Source organism: Bos indicus, chromosome 7 (assembly GCF_029378745.1).
Source record: "Bos indicus isolate NIAB-ARS_2022 breed Sahiwal x Tharparkar chromosome 7, NIAB-ARS_B.indTharparkar_mat_pri_1.0, whole genome shotgun sequence".
NCBI classification, from domain to species: domain Eukaryota; kingdom Metazoa; phylum Chordata; class Mammalia; order Artiodactyla; family Bovidae; genus Bos; species Bos indicus.
The window spans coordinates 54,982,304-55,007,258 of record NC_091766.1 but is presented as its reverse complement, the minus strand read 5'-3'; the positions used below and the strand labels follow the sequence as shown (position 1 = coordinate 55,007,258).

At 42.1% G+C, this 24,955-nt stretch overlaps 1 protein-coding gene and 1 pseudogene across 1 annotated transcript in view; one reads left to right on the top strand and one right to left on the bottom strand.

Moving 5' to 3' along the window:
• KCTD16 (potassium channel tetramerization domain containing 16) overlaps positions 1–7,884 on the bottom strand; it is a 314,914-nt gene extending 307,030 nt beyond the window's left edge. The window contains exons 1-2 of the mRNA XM_070793738.1: positions 7,243–7,884; positions 5,723–6,878 (exon numbers count right to left, since the gene is read on the bottom strand). Coding sequence (XP_070649839.1) covers positions 5,723–6,554 — 832 coding nt within the window. The 5' untranslated portion in view covers positions 6,555–6,878; positions 7,243–7,884. The remainder of the gene's footprint in view (positions 1–5,722; positions 6,879–7,242) is intronic.
• A 960-nt stretch (positions 7,885–8,844) lies between these two features.
• On the top strand, positions 8,845–24,301 carry LOC109561090 (large ribosomal subunit protein mL37-like; annotated as a pseudogene).
• Positions 24,302–24,955: the final 654 nt, after the last annotated feature.

Here is a 24,955-nt window from a genome sequence, read left to right as displayed (position 1 = left end):
CCACTTTGTGGTAATGTCATATGCAATATTCTTTTTCTTTTATAGATAGCAATAAAAGATAATATGGAGGATAAGAATCCAGCTGCCAGTGCAGGGGACACAGGTTCGATCCCCTCTTCTGGGAAGACTCTACATGCCTCGAAACAACTAAGCCCATGAGCCACAATTACTGAAGTCCCCATGCCTAGAGTCGTGCTCTGCAACAAGAGAAGCCATTGCAATGAGAAGCCCAAACACCACAACTAGAGAGAAGCCCATGCACAGACACAGAGACCCAGCATATCCAAGAATAAATAAATTTTTAAAAGATAATGGACGTACCTCATTTGACTCTTGATTCAAGCAAGACAACTTTAAAAAAAATACTGTGAGAGAATCAAAGTTTGTATACCAACTAGATATCAGAAGATATCAAAGTACTATTTGTTTTGTATGTGATAATGTTACTGTGATGCATTTTAAAATTAATTTTAGTTTAGAAACATATAGTTTTTAATGGATGAGTGAAATGATTAATACCTGAAATTTGTTTCAAAATAATCCAGTGCAAACAGAAGAGAAAGTAGGTAGGGATATATATGAAACAAGATTAGTCTGGTAATAATCACTGTAAGTTTTGGAGCTGGGTGTTTCTACATTTGGGTGTTTGAAAATTTCCATACTGAAATGTTTTAGCTGACTTGCCAAGAAATGCAGGATTTGAGGAAAGCTAGAGCAAAGACCAAAGAAAAGAGCAACAGTCAGCTGTGATGCAGAGATTGAACATCACCTCTGCTTTCAGAAGAACTGTTTCTCGGCATGGAACCGGCACTCTCTCCTCTGTCCAGTCACCCCTCTCCATGGTTTGTGCTTGGAGGTGTTCCAAATGGAGCTCAGTGGCATTTTCTCTGTTTATAATTCCTCTGATAAGATCCAAATCTCTTCAGGCTGTCAGAATCATTTGGTCTTCTCTTTCTAACCATACACACACACACACACACACACACACACACACACACACACACACACACATATGTTTTAACATATCAAGGGACTTGGGGGCAATCACAGAGTTCTCCCCCTTTTTTCTCACATACTGACATTTCTCTTGCTGCCAAATTCATTCAGGGAGGCCAGAGACTTAGGAAGAAACTACTCAAATCATCTCTCACAAGGAATCAGGCTCAGGTAATATATCCCGTTTAGCATGAAAGTGAAGACAAATGACATATTTTACTATGCAGAAGAAGGGGTCGACAGAGAATGAGATGATTGGATGGCATCACCAACTCAATGGACATGAGTCTGAGAAAACTTCAGGAGATAGTGAAGGACAGGGAAGTCCATGGAGTCTCAAAGAATCAGACATGACTTAGTGACTGAACAACAACTAACATGTTTACAGTACTATTACATTGAGCCCAATGGTCAGAGAACAGCATCTTAAAGAGACAAGAAAAAAATGATACCCACTGCCCCTGTCCTTTATCATCACCAGCCAATATCTCCCCAAGCAAGGTCTAGGCTGACTTCATGATGAAGCCTTATACTTAGATTATGTTAAATATTTAAATTATAAATTGTAAAATAAGAAGGCACAGGCCTCAAGAACACTCCCTTTGGGATACAAAGTCACCTGATCAACAGCTATTAAAAGGTTTCTTATGGACAAAAACCTCTGAAAAAAGTACACCATGCCTTGAAAATATTGTAAATATCATGACAGGACAGAACTTTACTGACATCTTGATTGTGGCATAAAGAGAAAGAACTTGAAAGCAGGAATGACTAAAGCATGAGGAAAGAGGAGCATCTAAGATGGAAAAGACAGAAAACCATCACAGAAAGAGGACAGGTAGGTAAACACCAGACCTTCACGGTTTGGACTTTGCTGTTCTGTGTCTTCATTTTGAATGTGCCAACATCATATTTCTATGGACAATAAAAATTGAAGCTATCACTGGTAACTTTCAAGGAACAAGGAAAAAGAAAGCTAGAATTATTTCAAGATAGATGCTTTACTGCCTGTTTTCCTTTAAAAACTCACCCTTTTACAAGTTTTAAAATCAACACTGGGTAAGTTACTCACAATGGCTAGAACCACCATTTCTTCCTAATACAAGGTCATGCAGAATTCTAAGTAAGAAATCATTTCCTAATCTACTTTTCTCCAACACCCCCATCTCAATCAACCACCCTGAAGATATATACTATGTATACAAAGCAATTTAGAAACTTTGGTAGAAACAACCTTTTGAATGTAAGGAAACCAAGTAAAGAGAAAAAAGATTACAATGCACTTCCAAGTAGTAATCTATTGAAAAGGCAATGAATCGATGTCTCTATCTATGATTCACAGAACTCGGTTTATGTTTTTGGATGCAATTCTATTAGAGGCAAATGCCTTTGAATCTGAATGCTTTCAGGAATTTGTCTAAAGTAACTCACTCATAGGAATAAGATTAAGGAAATGTACATAATCTTCTCCAATGAAGAACAACTTTCCCTCTCACTAGGGCATTGGAAGAGGGCTCTAAATAAGAGGTTCATTTACTTCCATACACCTGTGATTTTGTTCCTAAGTGGTGTGAATGGCTATTGATTCAATATCAGGACTTGTCTTCCAAATTACTTAACTCATTCCATCTGGAGGTGAGTCAAGACGTCATCCTCTGATGTTTATGATATTGCCTTCCATACAATACTTGGAAAGAAAACAGAGGTAATTGTTTACCTAGTTGGATGAGAAAGAGGGGAAAATATCTTCTTGTTGTTTTAAATTAAAACAATTAAAATACTTTGTGAGGCAATCCTAGGACAGACATTTCTATGCTCTTGTAACACTCACATTTTCCTGCTTGCTGCTAAGTGAATCATAATCCATAGTATCTCACATATTGTATTTTGGTGTATAAGCAGTGTAAACAAACACATTTCTTGCCACCCTGTTGAACACACACAAACACCTGTTGACTTTTTTCTAGTTTTATATTAAACAGTCAAAACTACTTGATATTGATCATCAATTCTAGGTCTACATGAAGACTGAATGAGGCAAGAATCTAACCTGTTAATAACTGACAGATCTCCCTGGAAAATCTAGAAGAAAATTAAGCAAACAGAGGAAGAAGAGGTCTCTCCCCATGACTGTCAACCACCATATACAATGTATTAATTTCTTGCTGTTCATTTTTACTGTGATATGGATCCAGGCAAAGTGATTCTGCATTATCCCTTGGTTATTAGAAAAGTCTGATTTCTTGGAGTTCATTCCTTGGAACTAGGAAGTTTGTCACCACATGTCTATATCTTTATCTACAGATATTTTTATAACCTAGGAGGAAGTTGGGATCCCCTATAAGGAACAACTTTGCTGTTGGTTGGCTGTTTTTTTTTAAAAATGGGGGAAGTGCTCCCTGAGACACATACTGCTCTTCAGACCACTGCCCTTCAAAACCTGGATGGCAGGCAGGTGGTGGTTTCTGGGCTCCATGCCCTCTGCAATGCATGCAGTGGCTCAGGGTTGGCGATTGGTCAATTGGCAGGGCTTGGGGCATCTTTGCATACAGGCAATTCCCTGCTTTAGAGCACCTCCCAGAGTTTTGGCCCATTAACCCAAGCACAACAGCTTGATGAATTAATGCTTATAGAGGCACAGTTGGCAGCTTCTAATTAAATAATTATGGCTAAGCAGCTGCATGGAAGCTGTCATGCACCCTAGAAAGCCAGCTGTCAGCTTTATTGATCCTGAGACTGAGGAAGAGTTAACACTTAGCTCTGGTTGTTGGGTACAAAGAGCAAGTATATCATATGCAGTATATGTGCTGTGCAATATGAAGGTGTTGCATATTTGTGCTAGTCTGAGCCACCTGCTCCTTGGCATCCTCTCAGCAATCCAACAAAAAAAAGAAGTGATCATATGATTAGAGAACAGAGTCTGTCTGGAGCAATCTACAGAGGGCTTACTATTATACAGATGAGGCCTTGATAAACACAGAAATGTCACTGAGCTAGCAGACAACTCAGGCTCTAAGTCTCATTTAGATGAGCAAGTGATTGGAATCAAGTGTGGTCTTTTTGAGGGGGTATGACTGATATGTTTTCTTCTGTTTGACTAAAGTTTCCTAAGAGGCCATTTTCAAATATTAGAAATTGGGGAACAAGGTAAATATCACAAACCTAGATTTAAATTCAACGATGCATTTTCTTTCCAAGTTAGAAGATGTCTGTTCTACAGAATCACAGATAATGTCATATTCCTTTATAGAAAGCTAAAAAGCTAAAGCTTTATCTCTACGCTAATGGAAAACTCACCAGAAGAAAGAAAGCAGAATCTGGCCACTAAGCCCCAACACAGAGGAAGGTATAGATTATAGATAAAAGCCATAGATAGGGGTATTGAACCAAATAATGCTTGTTACAGAACATCAGAATGCAACTGAACTGCTAGCTGATTCTTTTCTCCGCAGGCTGTTCTTTCTATACAATCTATGTGTTTTCACTTCTAAAAACCAAATCTGTGATAACCCAGTACAGAGCAACTTGGCTTCCCACAGGCCTTGTCACCAAGGCTCCCAACATCATCTCCAAAGGAATAAAGAAAACTGTAGGCAAAACTCAGTCCAACAGATTCAGTCACACCTGAATGTACAGAGACATTTAGATATTTTAATCCTCAAAATTTATGGATTTGCCTTAAAATAAGAATAGAGAAAAACTGGAAACATATTTCTCATGGAATTCACTTCACCCAGCTCTCAGACCTGTTGAAAATCAGCAGTTCATCAAGCACTGAACTTTACAGACTGACTAATTGCTTTCCTCCCAGAGATCAATGGCTTATGGCTAATTTAGAGTAATTCTTAAAAGAAGGCATTCTGTACAGTAAATTGTCATTTAAACAACTGGACTGACTCTAAGAAACTCTTACTATAAAGACTTCAGTGCAATTGTTTCCTTTCTTTTTTTCTCTTCTGGTTTCCTTTTATGCCAGTAATTATACCACCTCAGTTGTCTGAAGCTGACTGTGTGTGATTGACAATTCTCAAGGATTCATTCCTTTTGGGTGAATCCTAAATGCAGCTCGGCTTAATTAAGTCTGCAGTGCAACTCAAACCTCAGTACAAATTGCTAAGGAATCAAATCACAAATTCGTGAAAGCCTAGGCAGGCAAATTTCAGACTTGGGGTCGGGGGGAAGGGGTCTTTCATCAGTCTGTACTGCCATCTAGCCAAGATCACGTCATTCAGTGCAACATCCATTTTGCTTTCAATGTTCCTGATGAAAGCTGTCTTCAGAAACCAGCTTAATAGACCCCAAAGTTCAGATAAGACAACAGTCAGCAGCACTTCAGCCACTCTGAGTCTACTGAACTCCCATGACCCAACAGCCAAGTTCTCATCATTGCCTTATCTTCACAGTTCAATATCCGACAGACACACATGTCTATTTTCATTCCACATATTACCTATACCAATATCATTTGTATACTGTGATTTTTGAGGCCTTTAAATATTCTGTGAGTTGATTGGGAAAACAAAAGTTACCTTAGGTAAAACATGAAAGCTGATTATAACCCCTAGCTATACCTCAAGAGTTAAAAAAATAAAATAAAAATCCCCAAACAGCATTTAAACAACAACACGTTCCTTAGACATAGACTGAACGTGCAGACCATATATACATATATATCTGTTAAACAAATCCATACACATGAAAAACAACAAGAACGCTCTGTACTTACGGTAGAAGACGTACTCAGTGTAGCTTGACCAGATCTTGTCATCTGTATACTGGTTGACGAAAGATGCTGTTACTGAGGAGTTACAGGCCACCATGTGGAATCCACATTCTGACAACATATCAAAAGCCCTTTCCAGATGCCTGAATTTGAGATAAAATCTGGATGTGTATCTTTCTGGGGCTCGGTCAGGGTCTCTGCTCTCATTCAAAGTCTCTCCAAAGACCTCCTTCGCCAAGGAAATCCTTCCACAAACCAAAATCCGGGGAACTCTCCGAAACTTGGCATCTGCCTGCCCCTCTCTGCCCATGGTGCAGGACCCCCTGTAACCCACAGTAATAAAACCCCACTTGCGGTCAGCAGGGAGCAGCGAGGAAGGGGGGCAGATTCTCGTGTCACTTCCTTGGGAGGCATCTTCAAAGTCACTGTGGCAGAATTCATCTGGGCTTTGCTTGATTTCATCAGGGGTCAGGAGTTTGACCAAGTCTGGGAGCTGGAAATACTCAGCTTCTCTTTTCAGTCTTCCCCTTTCTGGAAAGTGATCAGGCAGGACCACCTGCCTGTCCCTGAGATAGTCCAGAATATAACGGAACAAGAATCCATCTCTGTCAATGAAAAACCTTCCCTTGGAGTCCTTGGCTAGGTCGTTAGCTGTGTCTCTCTTTGGGGAAAACATTTTCCACAGGAGGGAATGAGGGATGCTTATTAATGTGGAATGGCGAGTGAAATAAACTTGACCCCCAACATTCAGCTCCACGACCTCGGGGAAGGAGTTGGGAACTGCAGCCCCTTGTTCTCGAGAATAATAACGACTACAGTTGCCACTCAGAGCCATGGTCCCTTTCTTCTTTTTCTTCTCCTATTTTGATGTGAAGGAGCGACCCAATGGAGTCACAGCCTGATCCTTTGCAGCAACTTATAAGGGAGGGAGAGGATGATAACTTGTTAAAAACAACCTCTTCTTACCCCAGTTTTTTTTTCCCCCCAACAAAGCAAAATTTGAAAGAGTCCACAGGTGAAGTGATGCTACAGAAGTAGTTTAAACCCTGGCAGGTGGTGAGCTATGACTTCATGGAATATAATCAACTCATCTGCATCCAGTTTTCCCCCAAGCTCAGTAGGCAAGGCCGGTCAGGTCTCCAGTTACTGAGAGGTCTGTCTGCAGGAAAAGAGAGAAAATTATTTCCTCAAACACAGCATGAGTCAGAAAAAAAGAGACTGCTAGAGAGAGGAGAGGGAGGTAGAAGGAGGGAGGGAAACCGAAAGGGAGGGAGGGAGAGATTATTTTACATAAGCAGCCCTGGAATTACTGATTTCAGCCATTCTTCAACTAAATCGTAGCTTCTTTCAAGGTATTTCGTGTCTACATATTTATCTATATCCCTCTGTCTCCAGCATTTAGTATTAAAAACATTTCTATTTGATTTCTGCATTAAAAACGAATATGCAATTTTCAACTTCTAAAAGGAGATTTATTTTCTTTCCCCAGCTGGAGAGGAAAAGCAATAAGCCCTAGAACTTACCTCAGTGAGTGCTGGAAACAGTTCTTGTGAAGAAATACCCATTTGCAAAGCAGTCCAAATGCCCAGCCACACACAGAGTCTGGAGCTTGTCAAAATCCCAAACAGGTAAAATACAGAGGTATCAGTGAAAAGTGCCAGAGAGATGTGCTCTTAGAAAATAATAATTATATATATAAATATTTATATAAATGTATATTTGTGTATATGTATGTATATATTCACTCCCAATCTCAAGTTAAAACAAGTCACAAAAAAGTTAAACTGTGACTAGAGGTGGTTGGATTGAAGAAGCAAAGCAGAGAAAAATATTCAAAGCTTCTCCAGGAAGAAAAAAAAAAAAAAATCAAACCTTTGGAAAGAATCCTTAAAACACAAGAGAGTTGCAAGAGGTACCGGGACTTAGAAGCTTTTCAGAAAGCCCAGAAGCAAGACAGATGCTCCCTGCTGGGGTCCCAGGTAGCCACCCCACCTGCCGGCAAGGACAAGCGGGCTCCCATGTTCCCAGCCAGGTGGGAGCGGGCGGCCGCCGCGGCGCAGAGATGCCGGCGCGGGGCTCAGGCTCGGGCTTCTCCGGTGGAGGAGCTGGGTGGTTCCACAGTTCCCAGTGCAGTTCGGATGCTGTTGTTTCAGCAGTGCAGGCAAGAAACCATCCAGGGAAATGACTATTACATCATCTTAAAGGAATATGGCTTGGAGAGAGCGGAGGCAGCTCCAAGTCACGTCCGCCTCGGTGACAGGTCGCCGGGACTGCACGGGGACGCCGCGCTCCGGCCGTGGGCACGCGAGTCCCCCGGGCGCTCCGGGCTCGGGGCGGGGACGCAGCGCGGCGCAGCCGCTTCCCTCCCGGTCCTGTCCGGGAGTCTGGAGTTTCCAACGGCCTTTGCTTTGCCCTTTCGTGCTGTCTCTAGACCTCCACAGCCACCACCATGCCCCAGAAACAACCCCTCAACCCAGATGAACACGGCGGTTTTTCATTTTTAAAAATCAACAAACGATTCCTTTGCATGTGCACTAAATTTCTGCTAAAGGGCAAATTGCCCCCTCTAAAGCTTGCTTAAAAGAAAAAAAAGCATACTCAATGACCCCAATGTTCAAGCTACAAAGTGGGTTTTTCTCTCCCCAAAGAGGACTAAGCCATGTTCTCTCAGATGCCCTTTCCTGTTTTTGTTTTTTTGTTTTTCCTTTTTCTCCATTCCTCTGCCACCCTCACCCCAGCAAATAAATAAATAATGAATATATACATCCATACCTTCAGTCTCTCTGGAATTTCTGATGCTCCTTCCCAAGACTATAGGAAGAACTGGTACCCTCGGAAAAAAACAGGGTTTCTATCAGTAAGTCATTATCTTGGCTTCCACGTAAGACATCGTTACCTGCAACTTTTTTCTGGGTCTGTTTCCTTACGAAGCTTCTCTCTGGATGTGCCCCCGCCCCCTCCCATCTCATCCCAAGAGGACTCTGGTGGAAGACACGCCTGCAAAGAGACATTTTACTCCTGTCCCAGAGGGTTCCCTTAAGTGCATCATTAGAGTTTCAGGAAGGCATTTCCAGGGCAACCTAATCCACTAACAAAGTGCTTCCAGTTGATCCTGCCAGTCAATAATGGCCCAGGCAACGGCTTACAGTAAGTCAGCCATTTCCCCTTTCAAACACCAATGTCTTAGGACTCACATTCCTAATGAGAATGTAGTACTTCATCTATGAATAATATATACAGGGCACACTCCATTCCAAACAACTGCTATTTTTAAAAGATGAAAACCAAAAATGGAGAGAAAAGTGTGAATTAGATACATTTTATGGGATACATGGGTTTATTGCCAGCTCTTGCCCCAAGAATTAGCGTGAAGATAGACTCAGCAGTAGCATAAAATAATTTCTAATCTAACACTCTTTTCTTTCGCTAAGAATCAGGTTACTGAACACATTCAGAGTATTAGCTAACACTCCAACACCTGATTATATTTAACTTTGTTTCTTTAACTAATGTATTAACCTACTCTGGCCTCAATCTTTGGGATTTTAATGCTGGATGTGCTTGTTATTTGATGCACTCATATCGCCATCTAGTGTCCTCAAACTATCAGTGCAGGACTATATCCAGCAACTTGTGTGTAAGTGTGTGTGTGTGTGCGCACGCGTGTGCGTGTTCAGTCGTGTCCGATTCTCTGGGAACCCATGGACTGTAGACCGCCAGGCTCCTCTGTCCATGGAATTTTCCAGGCAAAAATACTGGAATGGGTTGCCATTTCCTACTACTCCAGGGAATCTTCCGGACCCAGGGATCGAACCGCGTCTCTCGTGTCTCCTGCATTGGCAGGCGGACTCTACCACTGCACCGTTTGGGCCAAAGGTCAGGATTTTTTTCATCTTTGTTTTAAAGTTCTTGAGTATTATCAGAAATGATCTGTTCACCAAGATGACAAAGTAAACATCTAGTTGCCATCGGGTTAAGGGGAAAAGTAAGTCTGAATCCATAGCTAGTGAGTACTGCCTTTGGTTGTAGTAAAGAGCAAATTATTTTATGTCTAACCAAGTCGGCCAGCACACCATGACAGTGGCTTTGGAGATTGGATCTTAAAGTATTTGGGAAGAGAAATCATAGTTTTTAAAACTAAAAGGAGCTTGTGAAATGGAATCACCATCTCATCTTAAAGACGTAGAAACTGAGTATCAAGAGGGAAAGCACTTCCACGGGGTCACACAGCAAGGTGAGGGTTAGACCCCTGCCTATTCAGAACAGTCAGTGTCCTGTTTTTAACCTTATGGATTCTGGAATAGGAATGGAGAGGTGGCAAATAAAGAAAACAAGAAGAATTTTAAGATTATTACACATTTGAAAACGCAGCAAGTCATTTAAAAGCGCTTTTAATATGAAATTAAATTGCAAGGCTAAAATATTTTCACAATTTAAAAGAAGAGTATTCTGTATCTCAGAAATGAGAAGCTCTTTTCATTGGTCTGGGCTTCATCAGTTCAGTTCAGTTCAGTTCAGTTCCTCAGTCGTGTCCGACTCTTTGCAGGTTAGGCTATTTCTGAGACAAGTAGTTCTTAATTTGGGGGAGAATGGACTGCTTGGAGAAAATCCAGGCAATGAATACATGAACATAAAAGTTCACATTCAATGTCAGGGACAAAGCCTCTGAGGAAGAGCTGAATAAAAAGGCAGCAGGGAGATCACGTGGCCAGGGACGCACATTCCCAGCCATACTCACATTTGGACTATGAACCTTTCTTTTTTTTCTTTTTTTTTTTTTAATGTGGACAATTTAAAAGTCTTTACTGAAATTGTTGCAATATTGTTTCTGTCTTATGTTTTGGGTTTTGGCCAGGGGGCATAGGAAATCTTAGCTCCCTGATCCAAGCTGCACCGCCTGGAAGGCAAAGTCTTAACCACTGGACTGCCAGGGAAGTCCCTGAACCTTCTTTGTAAAATGAGATTACACACACACTCACAGAGACACATTCTGAGGACTGAAAAAAAAAATAAATAAATAAAACATTCACCACACAACCTTAACCTTATAACCATACCACCTGAATGCACTCTGAATTCATATTTTGTAATAAACACTGTTAAGTACCCCAGACTTTGCACACATATATTGCTGTATATTGTTTTGTGCTAAAAAAATTCATTTAGTATAATAAACAGTTAAAAATAAACAACTGTTTTTACAGCCCTCTTGAGGTATATTTGCTTTTTAATCTACCTGGATCCTCAAGAAATTAAGAGGGTCTGGACCTCTTACCCTTTGAGAGGTCAGGGATTTTGTTCGAGGTTGGCCCTAAGTCTATTCACATTGGGGTTTGTAGAACCCAGGTTAATAGCCTCTGATCTGTACTCTTTCTTGTTCCTTTAGTCTCAGGGAGGCAAAGGATAAGAAGTGAGATTAAAGCAATAATTGGCTTGGAGGAAACAAAGCAATACACTATCTAGAGAGATTTAAGTAGTGCTAAAGTAAGCGAGTGTGTCCCAGGGTGTCTCAGGGAGGTTGTCAGTAATCCCAGCTGTTTGGTGCCTGAACAAGAGGCAAGAAGCCAAGTCTAGGCTGTAAGTGTATTCCTGTCCTTCATGTCAGCAGATAACACTGCTAGTGTTATTATTCTCTTCTGGCAGCTCTCCATTGAAGCACCGTGGGATGCCACACTCTGTGCAAAGGCCGAACATCCAGCAACAGATTTCTCTTAAGCAAAGAGTGAGGAAGAATGTTGCATCCCGTTCCTTGTAATATTCAAGCCCACAGCTCATGAAGACACACCATGGGTAACTTGTGGAGTTGATGGAACGTGTCTTAGCTTCTATTTCCTGTTCCCCACTTTCACACACCCCCAGAGCTGAATGTTGAAGAGTGTGTTCTCAAAAGGACAATTTTAATTTTGGAATAATGTGATCACCTCCCACATCCTCGCCCCCTAACACATCCTTAAGTTTCCTCTCCCTTAAAGGGAGATAGCTTTTATGCTGACTGTGTTATCAGGGAGGGAATTGATCTCATCAACTTACTCATGCTAAGATGCTGTGCATTCATTGTGTTACATGCCCCAAGGACTCCTGAATTATCAGCATCATCTTAATAGCTACTGTTGATGGAGGGCCTGTCAGAGCCATTACCTCTGTCTCAGCTCTCCCCGACTGGTGGTGTAACATCGGACAGAAGACTGAATGTCTCTGAGCCAGGGTAAAACAGAGATAATAAGAAGACTGCCTCTCAGGTGTGCTGTGCAGATAAAATACAGTGATCTGCATGTTGAACCCCTAGCACATTCCCCAGCTCTAGGCGAGTGCTTAATGAATGTCAGTTGCTGTTGCTGCTGCTAAGTCACTTCAGTTGTGTCCGACTCTGTGCGACCCCGTAGACGGCAGCCCATCAGGCCCCCCCGTCCCTGGGATTCTCCAGGCAAGAACACTGGAGTGGGTTGCCATTTCCTTCTCCAATGCATGAAAGTGAAAAGTGAAAGTGAAGTCGCTCGGTCGTGTCCAACTCTTTGTGACCCTTTGGACTGCAGCCTACCAGGCTCCTCCATCCATGGGATTTTCCAGGCAAGAGTACTGGAGTGGGGTGCCATCGCCTTCTCCGTGAATGTCAGTAGTATCCATTAAAGAGGTAGAAGCAGCCATATTTGTTGTTGTTCAGCTCAAGCTGAGGCATAAAGAAGTTACCAAAGATGCCCAAAGATTGAAATTCAGTTCTGTTTGCAAATCTGTTGCTCTTCCCACTATGTAGTTTTAGGTAAAGATTATTACTTGGTATAAAAGTATTTCTCAGTAATGGGGGAATCAGGCTTTGGTGGGGGAGATGGGTGGCAGAATAGGGAACTGAGAATAATCGATACCACAATGGTTAAAAATAGAAATGCCATTATCTCCTGCCAGATGGGGTTGCATTCCTGGTACCCTTTCATCCATTCCAAACAGATTTACTAAGTACTATGCTTATGGCACAAAGAGAAGAGGAACGAAAAAGCCTCTTGATGAAAGTGAAAGAGAGTGAAAAAGTTGGCTTCAAGCTCAACATTCAGAAAACGAAGATCATGGCATCTGATCCCATCACTTCATGGGAAATAGATGAGGAAACAATGGAAACACTGTCAGACTTTATTTTGGGGGGGCTCCAAAATCACTGCAGATGGTGATTGCAGCCATGAAATTAAAAGACGCTTATTCCTTGGAAGGAAAGTTATGACCAATCTAGATAGCATATTCAAAAGCAGAGACATTACTTTGCCAACAAAGGTCCATCTAGTCAAGGCTATGATTTTTCCTGTGGTCATGTATGGATGTGAGAGTTGGACTGTGAGGAAAGCTGAGCGCTGAAGAATTGATGCTTTTGAACTGTGGTGTTGGAGAAGACTCTTGAGAGTCCCTTGGACTGCAAGGAGATCCAACCAGTCCATTCTGAAGGAGATCAGCCCTGGGATTTCTTTGGAAGGACTGATGCTGAAGCTGAAACTCCAGTACTTTGGCCACCTCATGTGAAGAGTTGACTCATTGGAAAAGACTCTGATGCTGGGAGGGATTGGGGGCAAGAGGATAAGGGGACGACAGAGAGTGAGATAGCTGGATGGCATCACCGACTTGATGGACGTGAGTCTGAGTGAACTCTGGGAGTTGGTGATGGACAGGGAGGCCTGGCGTGCTGCAGTTCGTGGGGTCGCAAAGAGTCAGACACGACTGAGCGACTGAACTGAACCGAACTGATGCTGTATCCATCATAGCTGTTAGGTATTTAAGATACAAAGATGAATTCAATACAATCTCTGAACTCAAACATTCACATACAAACACACACTCATAATCAAAGTCATAACAAAAGAAGGCAAAGATTAAGGTTCTAGATTATTGATCACTACCTCTTATTTGCAGAAAAATGTCTAGTGCTGTATTCAGCTTTGGATCCTACATAGTTCACATATGGTTTGGACAAATCACTTAACCTCAGGTGGCCTCTGCTTCCATATCTGTAAAATGAAGCTGTCTCCTGTTATAAAGATACCGTAACTGATGGCAAAAGATAAAATATTGCCGCCCAATCTTCAGAAGCAAAGTAGGATGCAACAGAGGAAGAAGGCAGCAGACAGCAGTCTGTCTTGTTAAAATAAAGCCTCCACAAGAAAGAATTGGGATTCGACTTGTATAATTTTAAAGTTGGAATGGGAGACCCTTTGAGATCATTCTTTGCAGCCTCAGCTCCACCTAAACGTTTGAGGTAATAGGAAATGTTCAGTTTAGTCACTTCTCTCAGTTTCTCCCTGAAAATACCGTTGAACTTGACTCCCAAAATACAAATAATAGCTAAAGTTGTTTGTACCACCATACAGTCTCTGAAGGGAAGTCTGCAGAATAAAATTATAAGTGAACTCATTTTGAGATCTGAAGTGTTTTTGTTTTTTTAATGTTATGCTGATCTGAAAAGCAGGTATCGGCTGCTCTTCACATACGAAGTTAACACCTTTTCAGGTTTTCTTCAAAATAATGACAATTTTCTGGAACAAATGGTCCAAGTTAGGAGTGCATAATTTGATCATGATTGTTGAGTGAAGCCAAGTCCACATATGTGTTTTGAAACTGTGATCTCATCAGCATGAAACCTAACCAACAGAAATACACTCTTCCTTAAAACAGCTTGGAGAATAAGGGGGGAGAAAAGAATCTAACTGCCTGACTTTGAAACAACTGGTTCCAGCAAATACACAGGCAATATTTTAGGCATAGCCATAAAAACAAAAGAGGTCTCCCCTTGCCTACCCCTACAGTCCTACTTCGAGCAACCTGCTTAACTATGTTGTATCATTCACAGTGTGATGCTCATTGCGTATGTTGTATTATGCATACTGGCACCATCCTTACTATGTTTGCTATGCATTATGCAACAGATCTGTTGGCAAAGGAATAGTGTAATTTCTAAGCCCGTAATTGTCAACCTTTTATCTTCCACCTAGGAAACCCATTTTTCAAACGATGTCTCCGTTGCCTTTCTAAAATATGCAACAGATACAAGCAATATCAAATCCAAAAACACTTAGGTGTTAAGTTCAAAAACACTTATTATTTAAAAAGCAATCAGTCAGAGATTTCTAACATGTCAGTGGTCTCTAGAGTGCATTTTAATGTTTTTCTAAATAGTTTTCTATAAGTATACATGGAATTTATTGAACTCCCTGAAGCAACTTGTGGGGAAAGTTTGAAAAGCCTAGTTATAATAAAAAGGAACAGGTTTTAGAATCAGGAAGAGCAAGGTGTGAAAGAGGTGCCTACCAGCTGCATGCTCATGAGATAATCACTTTACTTCTCTGAGGATATTCACTTCATATATATATTAGAGATAGAAAAATCCACTTTCAGGATTGTTGTAAGGATTAGAGATAAAATTCTGAAAGTGCCTGGCACATAGCAAATATTCAATAGGTAAGTGGCAATGTGGTTATAGTTATGCTTGGCTCCATCACCTCCTCTGTCCCTCTTCCACCACTTTCTGCCTGTACCCCATGGGTCTGTGTGAATGAGTGAATGGGAGGGTACCACATTACTTATTCATGCTGGTGATGTGAGTGAACCCTTTTTTAAAAGTCTGTTTCTTCCTGGGAGGAGGGGGATAGAATAAAGGCAAGGGATACTGGGATTTCTAAGCACAATTATCCTTGGAGATGGATAATTAGTTCATTTAAAAACAGACTCACCTGCCTTAGAAATGGCTGTGGTTTTCAAAGAATGATAGAGGAAAGCTCATTCAGAACATCTCATACCATTTTACAGTGATTCAGCAGTCACTTTGGTGTAGCCATTGTTTGTAGAAGGCATTTTTCACAACTAAATCCAAACATGTCATACTCATAGACTGAAATGAATTCTACCGATGGCATCTGCAGGTGGGGAAAGCACGAAGAGAGAAGGGCAAAAACCAAATAACAAATGGAAAGGTTTATCTCAAGGATTTGACACGTCAAAGCCGGGAAATTCAGGAATGCTCTGAAATATCACTTTCATTGCCAGTGCACTTTTCCCCTTGCCTTTTGAGTTATCTGCAAGATATTCATGGAGGAGGGAATCATTTTTCATTCATCCTGGTAACCCTCAGTAGCTAGCACAGGCTACGGCATTTGGAGGGTGCTCAATAAATGTTTGTTAAATTTAATTGCAAGAATGAGAGTGTTTGCTTAGAATGGCACAAAATTGGCGTGTTAAACTTATGATTACCAGGGGAGAAAGGGGGAGGAGATAAATTGGGAGATTGGGATTGCCATATACACACTACTATATAAAAAATAGATTAACAAATAAGAACCTTCTCTATGGCACCTGCTCAATACTCTGTAATGGCCTATGTGGGAAAAGAATCTAAAACAAGAGAGCTTTATGTGTGTACACGTAAAACTGATTCACTTTGTGGTATAGCAGAAACTAATACAACATTGTAAATCAGTTGTACTCCACTATAACCCCATAAAGAGTTTTTAAATGATTTGTCCATTCTGGACATTTTATATAAATGGAATCATACATTACTACAAAAAAGAAACTGACAAAGTTATGTCAGAATGAGTGTTAGTTGGAAATATAAGGTGGTTGATTTCAGTTTAGTTCTCAAAACATTGAGTTATCCATACTGTCAACTAAAAAATAAAAAATGCACAACTTAAATGTTGAGACTTGTGTTTTGCTTGGCAGACAAAACTGAGAACTTAAGCCTGGGATGCAGCTTCTCAGATAACTCTGAGGGACTGCTCTGACGAAGTAATGGAAGAGTCATGATATGAAGGAGTTTTTGCTACAAAGACCAGGTATGTGAGTGCTCAGTTGTGTCCAACTCTTTGTGCCCAAAGAGTTGAACTGTAGCACACCAGCCTCCTCTGTCTGTGGGTTCTCCGGGCAAGAATACTGGAGTGGGTTGCCATGCCTTCCTCCAGGGGATCTTCTCGACCCAAGGATCGAACTTGTATCTCTTGTGTCTCTTGCATTAGCAGGCAGGTTCTTTACCACAAGAACCATCTGGGAAGTCTACAAAGACTAGGTAGTGGAACTTCATAAGATTACTGTTGGAGCATCCATGGCAGCTCAGTAGTAAAGAATTCCCCTACCAATGCCAGAGACAAGGGTTCAATCCCTAGTCTGGGGAAGATTCTACATGCCTCGGAGCAACTAAGCCCCTGCACCACAACTATTAAGCCTGTGCTCTAGAGCCTGGGAAACCCAACTATTGAGCCCATGCTCTGCAACTACTGAAGCCCACACACCTAGAGCCTGTGCTCTGCAACAAGAGAAGTCACCACAATAAGAAGCCGAAGCACTGCAATGAAGAGTAGCCCCCGCTCGTCGCAACTAGAGAAAAGCCTGCTGCTGCTACTGCTGCTAAGTCGCTTCAGTCGTGTCCAACTCTGTGCGACCCCAGAGACGGCAGCCCACCAGGCTCCCCCGTCCCTGAGATTCTCCAGGCAAGAACGCTTGAGTGGGTTGCCATTTCCTTCTCCAATGCATGAAAGTGAAAAGTGAAAGTGAAGTCGTTCAGTCATGTCCGACTCCTAGCAACCCCATGGACTGCAGCCTACCAGGCTCCTCCATCCATGGGATTTTCCAGGCAAGAGTACTGGAGGGGGTGCCATTGCCTTCTCCGAGAGAGAAGCCTAGGCAGCAACAAAAAATACCCAGCACAGCCAAAAATAAATAAGTAAATAAATATATATATATATTTTTTAAGGAAAGATCACTGATAATTAAAGAAAGCCAGACACCTCGAGTTCATGAATTTAGCACTTTTCTATGTATGAGAAGATGCAAGAGTCTCAGCTTATTGAAATCACTCCTTTGATATATACCTCAGTTATCTGGGGCCAGAATCCTGAATCCCCTCATGGTGCATGTGTGGGGGTGGCTGCAGTGGCTGAGGGCTTGCCAGCCTGTCTCCATCCTGAGTTCCCTAAGGGCTCACAGTCTGGGGTAGCTGTAGTGCCTGATGGCTGTAACATCCTCTGTTTACTGATTTGCCAGGCAACATTTTTCATTCACAATGCTATTAGGGACCTTTGCATTTGGTCAAGTCCCAGAGAAATCAACTCACTGCAAAAAATAGCCTTTCTTAACTCATCACTGCAAAGAGGTCATTCAAGCACCCAATGCCAAGTCAAAATGGAGTGAAAAAAAGAAAAACTATTAGAAGGAACACCCCTGGAAGAGGAAGAGATCACAAAGTTTTTAGTTTCAAAATTGTACTGACACCAGTTTCCTTAAATATTCATGTCGATGTCTGTAGCCAAACTAACAAAACTAACGATGACTCCCAAACATATTCACTTACATTTAATTCCTACAACAATCCAGAATTGTTGGCCTTGTGGGGAGAATAAAAGAAACTCTGAGAGTTTAAATAATCACCAAGAGGTCACACCAAGCTTGTCTGATCCCAAAGTGCCCTATTAATTACACCAAACTTATTTACACATAGTTCCTTTGGTTAAATATCCTCAACCTCTATCTGATATTTGCTCACTCAGAGCAACAACACATCCCTAGCAGAGATCACCACCATATCCCCAATCCTGGTTCTGTACTGGGCACAGGGAAAGCACTCTGTAAGTAAGTAGATGTCAAAGGTTTGTTAGAAACTACCACCTGGGACAGTGGTATCCAGAGATTTTAGCTGGATACAGCAGAATCTGATCTCCTGTGGTGTCTCTAATTTTCTTTACTCCTGAAATGTTGGTTCCCAATGGAAGACTGATTCCAATGATGAAAAGGGGTTCTAAAGAGGTAAAATAAAAAGGTTTCCATAACAATATCAGAGAATTGGCCCTTCATGAAGCCACAAGGTTAAGTAATGTAGATTTATATGCTTATGTTCTAGATTTTTAAAGTTTTTAGAAATAAGAAACTGCTTTGGGGATAAAGCTAAAAACCCCAGTTTGGGGTTTTTTTTTTTGTTGTTGTTGTTTTTTAGGTACATAGATGGTAAAAAATATATATATGATTCACTTTAAAAAAATCTTGACAAGGTACCAGGCAATTCTAGTCCAGTCATTTTATGCATCAGTCACTCTGCATCTTTTCCAAAAATGTGTGTGGCGTTGGAAAGCCTGGTAATGATTGACCTATACAGACACACACATGGGGCACGAGATTTAAGGAGCCAAAGCACACAATTCAAACGTGAGTTGGGAGACATCATTCTTAAGCTGTATAATGCAGATGTGCTTAGCTGCTGCCAAGGAAATCTCATGTTACCTTTATAGACAATGATCTGAGCCTCAAGCACATCTCCCAATTACCCTAGGGTCTCTCCAAACGACAGGCTGGTTTGCAATATGTGGTTCCAAAGACTGCCAGAGGACATCAGGCAATTGTTTGAAAATGCAACCAGTGTCATATATCTTCATGATAAATCTGGTTTCCATTCCATCAGGAAAAACAATGTCTATGACATTAAAAAAGAAAAAGATTTATGTATCTGACAGAAACTGGATTCAACCTGATGCCTCTTGACCAACCCCTTGAATTTTTCATATATGTAAATGAGATCTTGAGAGCTGTTACATACTGCTACTCTGTTGTAGTACCATCCTATTGAACACAGAGGCTAAGATTACCCCTAGATAGGATATTAAATAAAATTATAAATTTAAATGGAAAATTAGAGAAAGAACTATGGATGGAACAGAGATGGAATTCTAATTTGCACCAAAGACAGTAAGAAAATGCATTTCTCTTATTGCCATTTTGCCCAAGGACATTTGTACATATAGGTCTAAAGAAAGAAAGAGAAAGTAACTCCAATGAAAGTGACCAAGGGGTTGGAGCCCAGTTTGAGAACATCAGTGCTTTGTCACTAGCTAATCAGAGTCCAGAGAGAGTCCTTTCCCAGAAGCCCAATGAGTTAATGACAACTAAGGTTGTTGGAGTTCAACAAAAAAAGCTTTTGAAATCGTAGTTCTGTTCCATGTCTCTTATAATCATTTATTTACTCAAATATTTAATCAAATATTTACATGTCTGTTTGTACAAAGAACTATGTCAGACACTATAGAAGCTGCAACGATTAATGGGACTAGAGTTGCCCTCAACAAGCTGATGATCCAGTAGGGCAACACAGCTTACTCTGTGTCCGAATTGGAGATAGGTAACTTGTGCACCAAGGAGAGTGATGGCTGCTTTTAAGAGAAGTGGAGAAAGTTCTATGAGAAAGACACAGAGCTAACCAAAAGAAGTCATTTTGAAACTCTAAGGAACATCTTGTCTAGCACAAAGTACCCATTAATAAATTATTGATGGGCTAAAGAAAGTGCCTCCTTGCATCACTACATATTTACTGGGCATGAAGTCAGAGACATCCATTTAGAATTCATTTAGAACTGCCCCAAACCAGGCTGATTCATTAGTCTTGATGCTCTCAGAAATATTTCTGTAAGGCCATTACAGCTCTAGTCCACATAGCTAATTTGTATTTGATTCTCAGCCAATGAGGACTAAGAGCCATTTGAGTGGTCCTCCCCAGGCATTTACTGACTCCACTAGATCCCTCTTTCTGCCATTACTTGTGTGCCACTGAACACGTGCATTCAAGACAGCTGAAAAAAGGAATGCAAGCAATGGTGTTAAGATTCTACCAAAGATCAAGGAAGATACTGGATGGCAGAAAGGAGGCTTCACTACAACAGCTCCAAGTGCCTTCAAGGAGACAGTCTAAGAAATCCAGATCAACAATTGTCTGGTGGAAATCCTTTGACAGTTTGAAGGGCAGCATAAGCCTCATTGCAGCAGAGAAAGATTGTCCAACAACAATATGAAGGATAAATAGAGGAAATCTATGGCCAGAGACATATCACAACTTCAGGCGACTTCAGGAGAAAGAAGAGCAATTGCCAAAGTATATCAGTAGCACATCCCCAAGGATGTTCAATAATCACATAGAGCACCCATTTAGATATTGTGATTATTTCCAGGAACAGATCCCCACAATAATTTCAGGTTGGGGAGTGGAGGCAGAGGGTGATGTAAAACACTATTTCTATTTCAGATACCCCAAGAACCCTGTAATTAAGGATATCCTGAGGGAGATTCACTTTCTGTAAGCAATGACTTACAGAGGATGAGATGGTTGGATGAGATGGATGAGATCACGGATTCAATGGACAAGAATTTGGGCAAATTCCAGGAGATGGTGCTGCTGCTGCTAAGTCACTTCAGCTGTGTCCGACTCTGTGCAACCCCATAGATGGCAGCCCACCAGGCTCCCCGGTCCATGGGATTCTCCAGGCAAGAACACCGGAGACGGTGAGAGACAGGGAAACCTGACATACTGCAGTCCATGGGGTCACGAAGAGTCAGACATGACTTGACAACTGAACAACAACAAGCAATAGCAGTTCTTCAAGGCAATTGTATAACACAGAGGAGACTGAATAAAAGAACATGAGGAACTTTCCTTTGGTACAAAAGGACAATCTTATCATTTTGGTCACCCTGCATTATTGCAAATAAAATTTGCATGGTTTATTAACCTAACATTCACAATTTGGGGATGGAAAGGGAAAGAAACCTACAAAGCAATCTACCACTTAAGCTAAAAATGACGACTTCCTATGCTGGGAAGTGTTCGTGCACCGTGGTGAAAAGTGGCGGCTTTAGGATCAGGCAGTTCTGGGACCAAATCCCAGCTCCATCATTCACCAGTTGAGAAAGTTGAATTACTCTTCTAGTCACAATGCTCACATCTATAAAACAGGTAATAATTGTAGTTCCTTATAGGCTCAAATAAGAGAATACACATCAAATATTTAGTGCATCACCCTCTCATAGTTAGTACTCAACAAATGTAGCTTTGGAGTTTTTTTATGTATTTTTTCCATAATGGTTTTGGATTATCATCTCCCTAGAGTAGAGGCACATCGTTAATATCATTAATGTTGGCCAGTCCTCGTTCTTTGTCCCCTTACAGATTGGGAGGCAGAAATCAAGGCAGTCACACAGATCCCCTTTGAGAGTGTAGAGTCTCCTACTGATAGTTGTTTGGGGGGGTCAAAGGGCACCGTATGGCAGGTAATAATGCTATTTGTCTGACTAACACACTGTCCACTGGCTGAGTTGTCAGAGTCCCCATCCCTGGCCGCATGAAGCTCTAGGCCTTGCTCCTTGTTTACCACGTGTCACTTGTCCCAGCATGGTTTCCTGCACACAGGATGTTTGGACAAAAATCTGCACATCTTTTAAGTTCTGTTTTCCCCCCATACGCTCCCCCTGTTGACCTGACTCAGTCTCAGTGGACTGTCACCACTATGCAAATGACTTCAGGTTTGGTTTCCAACTTATATATACCTGCTGGGCATCTTAACATAGACCTGCCAGAACGTCACACTCAAGTCCAAAGCCAAATATCTGTTTGCTACTCTCATTCATTATATTTTATCGTATTCTCTAAGTTAATGGCATCCATGGCCTTTCTCTAAACCCAGTTGTCTTGTCTATCCACTTTACAATAAATCTTCCAGGTATCTCTTCTTTTTCATCTCCATTTGTCCTACCCTTTTCTTTACCTTTTACCCAAATCAGTTTGTTCCACAAATAATTACTGAGATCTACCGTTGACTAGGTACAGCATTCTGTTGTAAGCTCTGTGTGTTGGGGACCTAGAGATGAACAGGTAGACATGGTTCTTTTCCTCATGGAACTGTCATTCTAGGCAAGCAATGCAGATTTTAAACTGGTAATTAAATAAGCAAAATCATTTCAAGTAGTGACATGTTATGAATAAATTAGAACTTGGTAATATGAAAAAAATGTCTTAGGCAGAGGTTGGGGAGACAAAGAGCAGAGGTTGGGACTCTGAGTAAGTGATATGTGAGCTAGGGCAAGAAGCCAATCGTGTGAAATTCTGGAAATAGCATATTCTAGGTAGATGAAACAATAAGAACAAAGGCTCAGATGTCTGAAGTCATACTATGCTTGGCATGTTCAAAAAACCAAGAAAGCCAGAGAGTTGGAGCAGAAGTGAGAGTTTAGGTCTGAGAAACACACAGGGGGCAGGTCAAGCCATGCAGAGGATCATGGACCAGGGTAAGAGTGTAGATTTCATAATAAGTATTATAGGAAGTCATTGATGGGTTTAAAGTTAGAAGAGGCATGGCCTAGTCTGTGTGTGTGTGTATCTGTGTGTGTGTGTGTATGTATGTATGCTTGCATGCTCAGTCATGTCAGACTCTTTGCAAACTCCTGGACTGCAGCCTGCCAGCTCCTCTGTCCATGGGATTTACCAGGCAAGAATACTGGAGTGGGCCTTGTGTGAGGGAAGATGGCAGCATCCAGATGGAGGTCTTGAGATCAGATCTGCAAGGTGTTGGTGTGGAGGCCCACAAAGGTTCGCCCCAGGTGGCTTGGCCTTCTGTGCTGCAGGGCCCCAAGATGCCGGGCATATGAGTGGGGCATGTGATTCATGCAGAAGCCAGAGCCTCCTCCCCCAGACAGGGTATATGAGTTCCTGGACTAGAGTCCTTCATCTTCACAGGGAAGATGCACTCTATGCCCAGGCTGGCACAGCCAGTCTTCCCATCCTGGGACCCTGACTGGATGCACCTCTTGCCCCTGCTGCATGAGCACCTGCTGTACAAGGACCAGGTCTGCTACATCTTCCACCAGTGTTGCCACCTCCTCGAGGGTGTAAAGCAGGCTCTCTGGCTTAACAAAACCAAGTTAATAGAAGGCCTTCCTGAGAAAGTGCCTAGCCTTACTGGAGATCCAAGAAACCACACAGAAGATCAAGATGAACCTGTTCTGAATACAATCTCTCATGCTCATTTCTGGCACTCTACTGAAGACGTCCCTAAAAGAGAGACCTATTGCCCAGTCATTGTGGACAGCCTGATACAGCTGTGTAAATCCCAAATTCTCAAGCATCCTTCTCTGACCAGGCAGATCTATGCCCAAAACAACATGTGATCCACCACCCGGAAATAAGAGTCTACCCTGATTCAGGTCCACAGTTCCGGTAGAGCCCAAGTGAATGCCAAGGATCTTCTGCCTCCCATTGCCCACCAAGAGGAGGCAGAAGCTACTGAGAATCATGTTCTTGAGATCTTCTATCCCATATCTCCCACCATCAGTCTTTAGGAGTGCAATGTTTATGATGTGAATGATGACACAGGATTTCTGGAGGGCTATTTTTACCCCTATCCTCACACCCAGTATTTTCTGGAGCCAGCCAACTTACAACTACACAGCTTTCAGGCAGATCGGTTGTGAGCCAAGATGATCCTGTCTGCCTTTGGCAATGTGCTGGCTCAGGCTTGGTTCCTGTATGGGAATGACCCTAAGGTTTTGGAGCAGCCAGTAGTCATGCAGAGTGTGAACACCCATGGGCGTGTCTTCCTGGTGCTACAGCTGAACACCACAGATCTGGCCTCCGAGGAGGACCTCAAGAATCTAGCCTGGGTGAACTCCAATCAACTCCTGCATTGGCGTTTTTGTTGTGTTCCAGTGATCAAAAAGAAGGTGGTTGTGGACCCTGTTGGACCAATTTGTTCCCAGCCAGAGACATTCAGGAAATTTTTAGCTCTGTATTTTCATGGTGTTGTGTGACCCAAGGACTGTCTTGAGGCCTGGAGCCCCAGACCCCTCTCTTCCTGAAGATCCTAGAGTCTGGGCAGTGCCTGGGGCTGGTCCGGAGCTGCAGCACTCCTTTGGCTGGGGGTCTTGCCCACAATAAAGAGCCCTTCGGGTGCTCTGGAGCCCGTGTTTGTTGTGAGGGTGCTGTCAGGTGGGACACCCACAGTTGCACACAAGCCCTTGCCCTGAGCTTGCCTCTGTGCAAGGGCCAGCCCTAGAGCCTCACCTGTCCCAACTTTATCTGTGACCCATCTTGTGACTTTACATAAGAATCTTCATCTCTCTGAGTTTCAAAAAAAGAATCCTGGAGTGGGGTTCCATTTCCTTCCACAGGGGATCTTCCTGACCAAGGAATCAGACCCACACTCTCTTGTGCCTCCTGCACTGGCAGACAGAATCTTTAGCACTGTGCCACCTGGGAAGCTCCGTGTTCTAGTCTACTTGTTTTTTAAAGTTGACGTTGACTGCCTTGGGGATAATGAATTGTAGGGAAGCAAAATTGACTATAGCGCAGAGTAAAGAGTGTTGCAGGGATCCAGGCCATAGATGACAGTGACTTGACTAGGGTTAAGGAAGCAACAATGAGGGAAAACGTGAGGATTTTGGATGCATCATGGAGGTACTAGA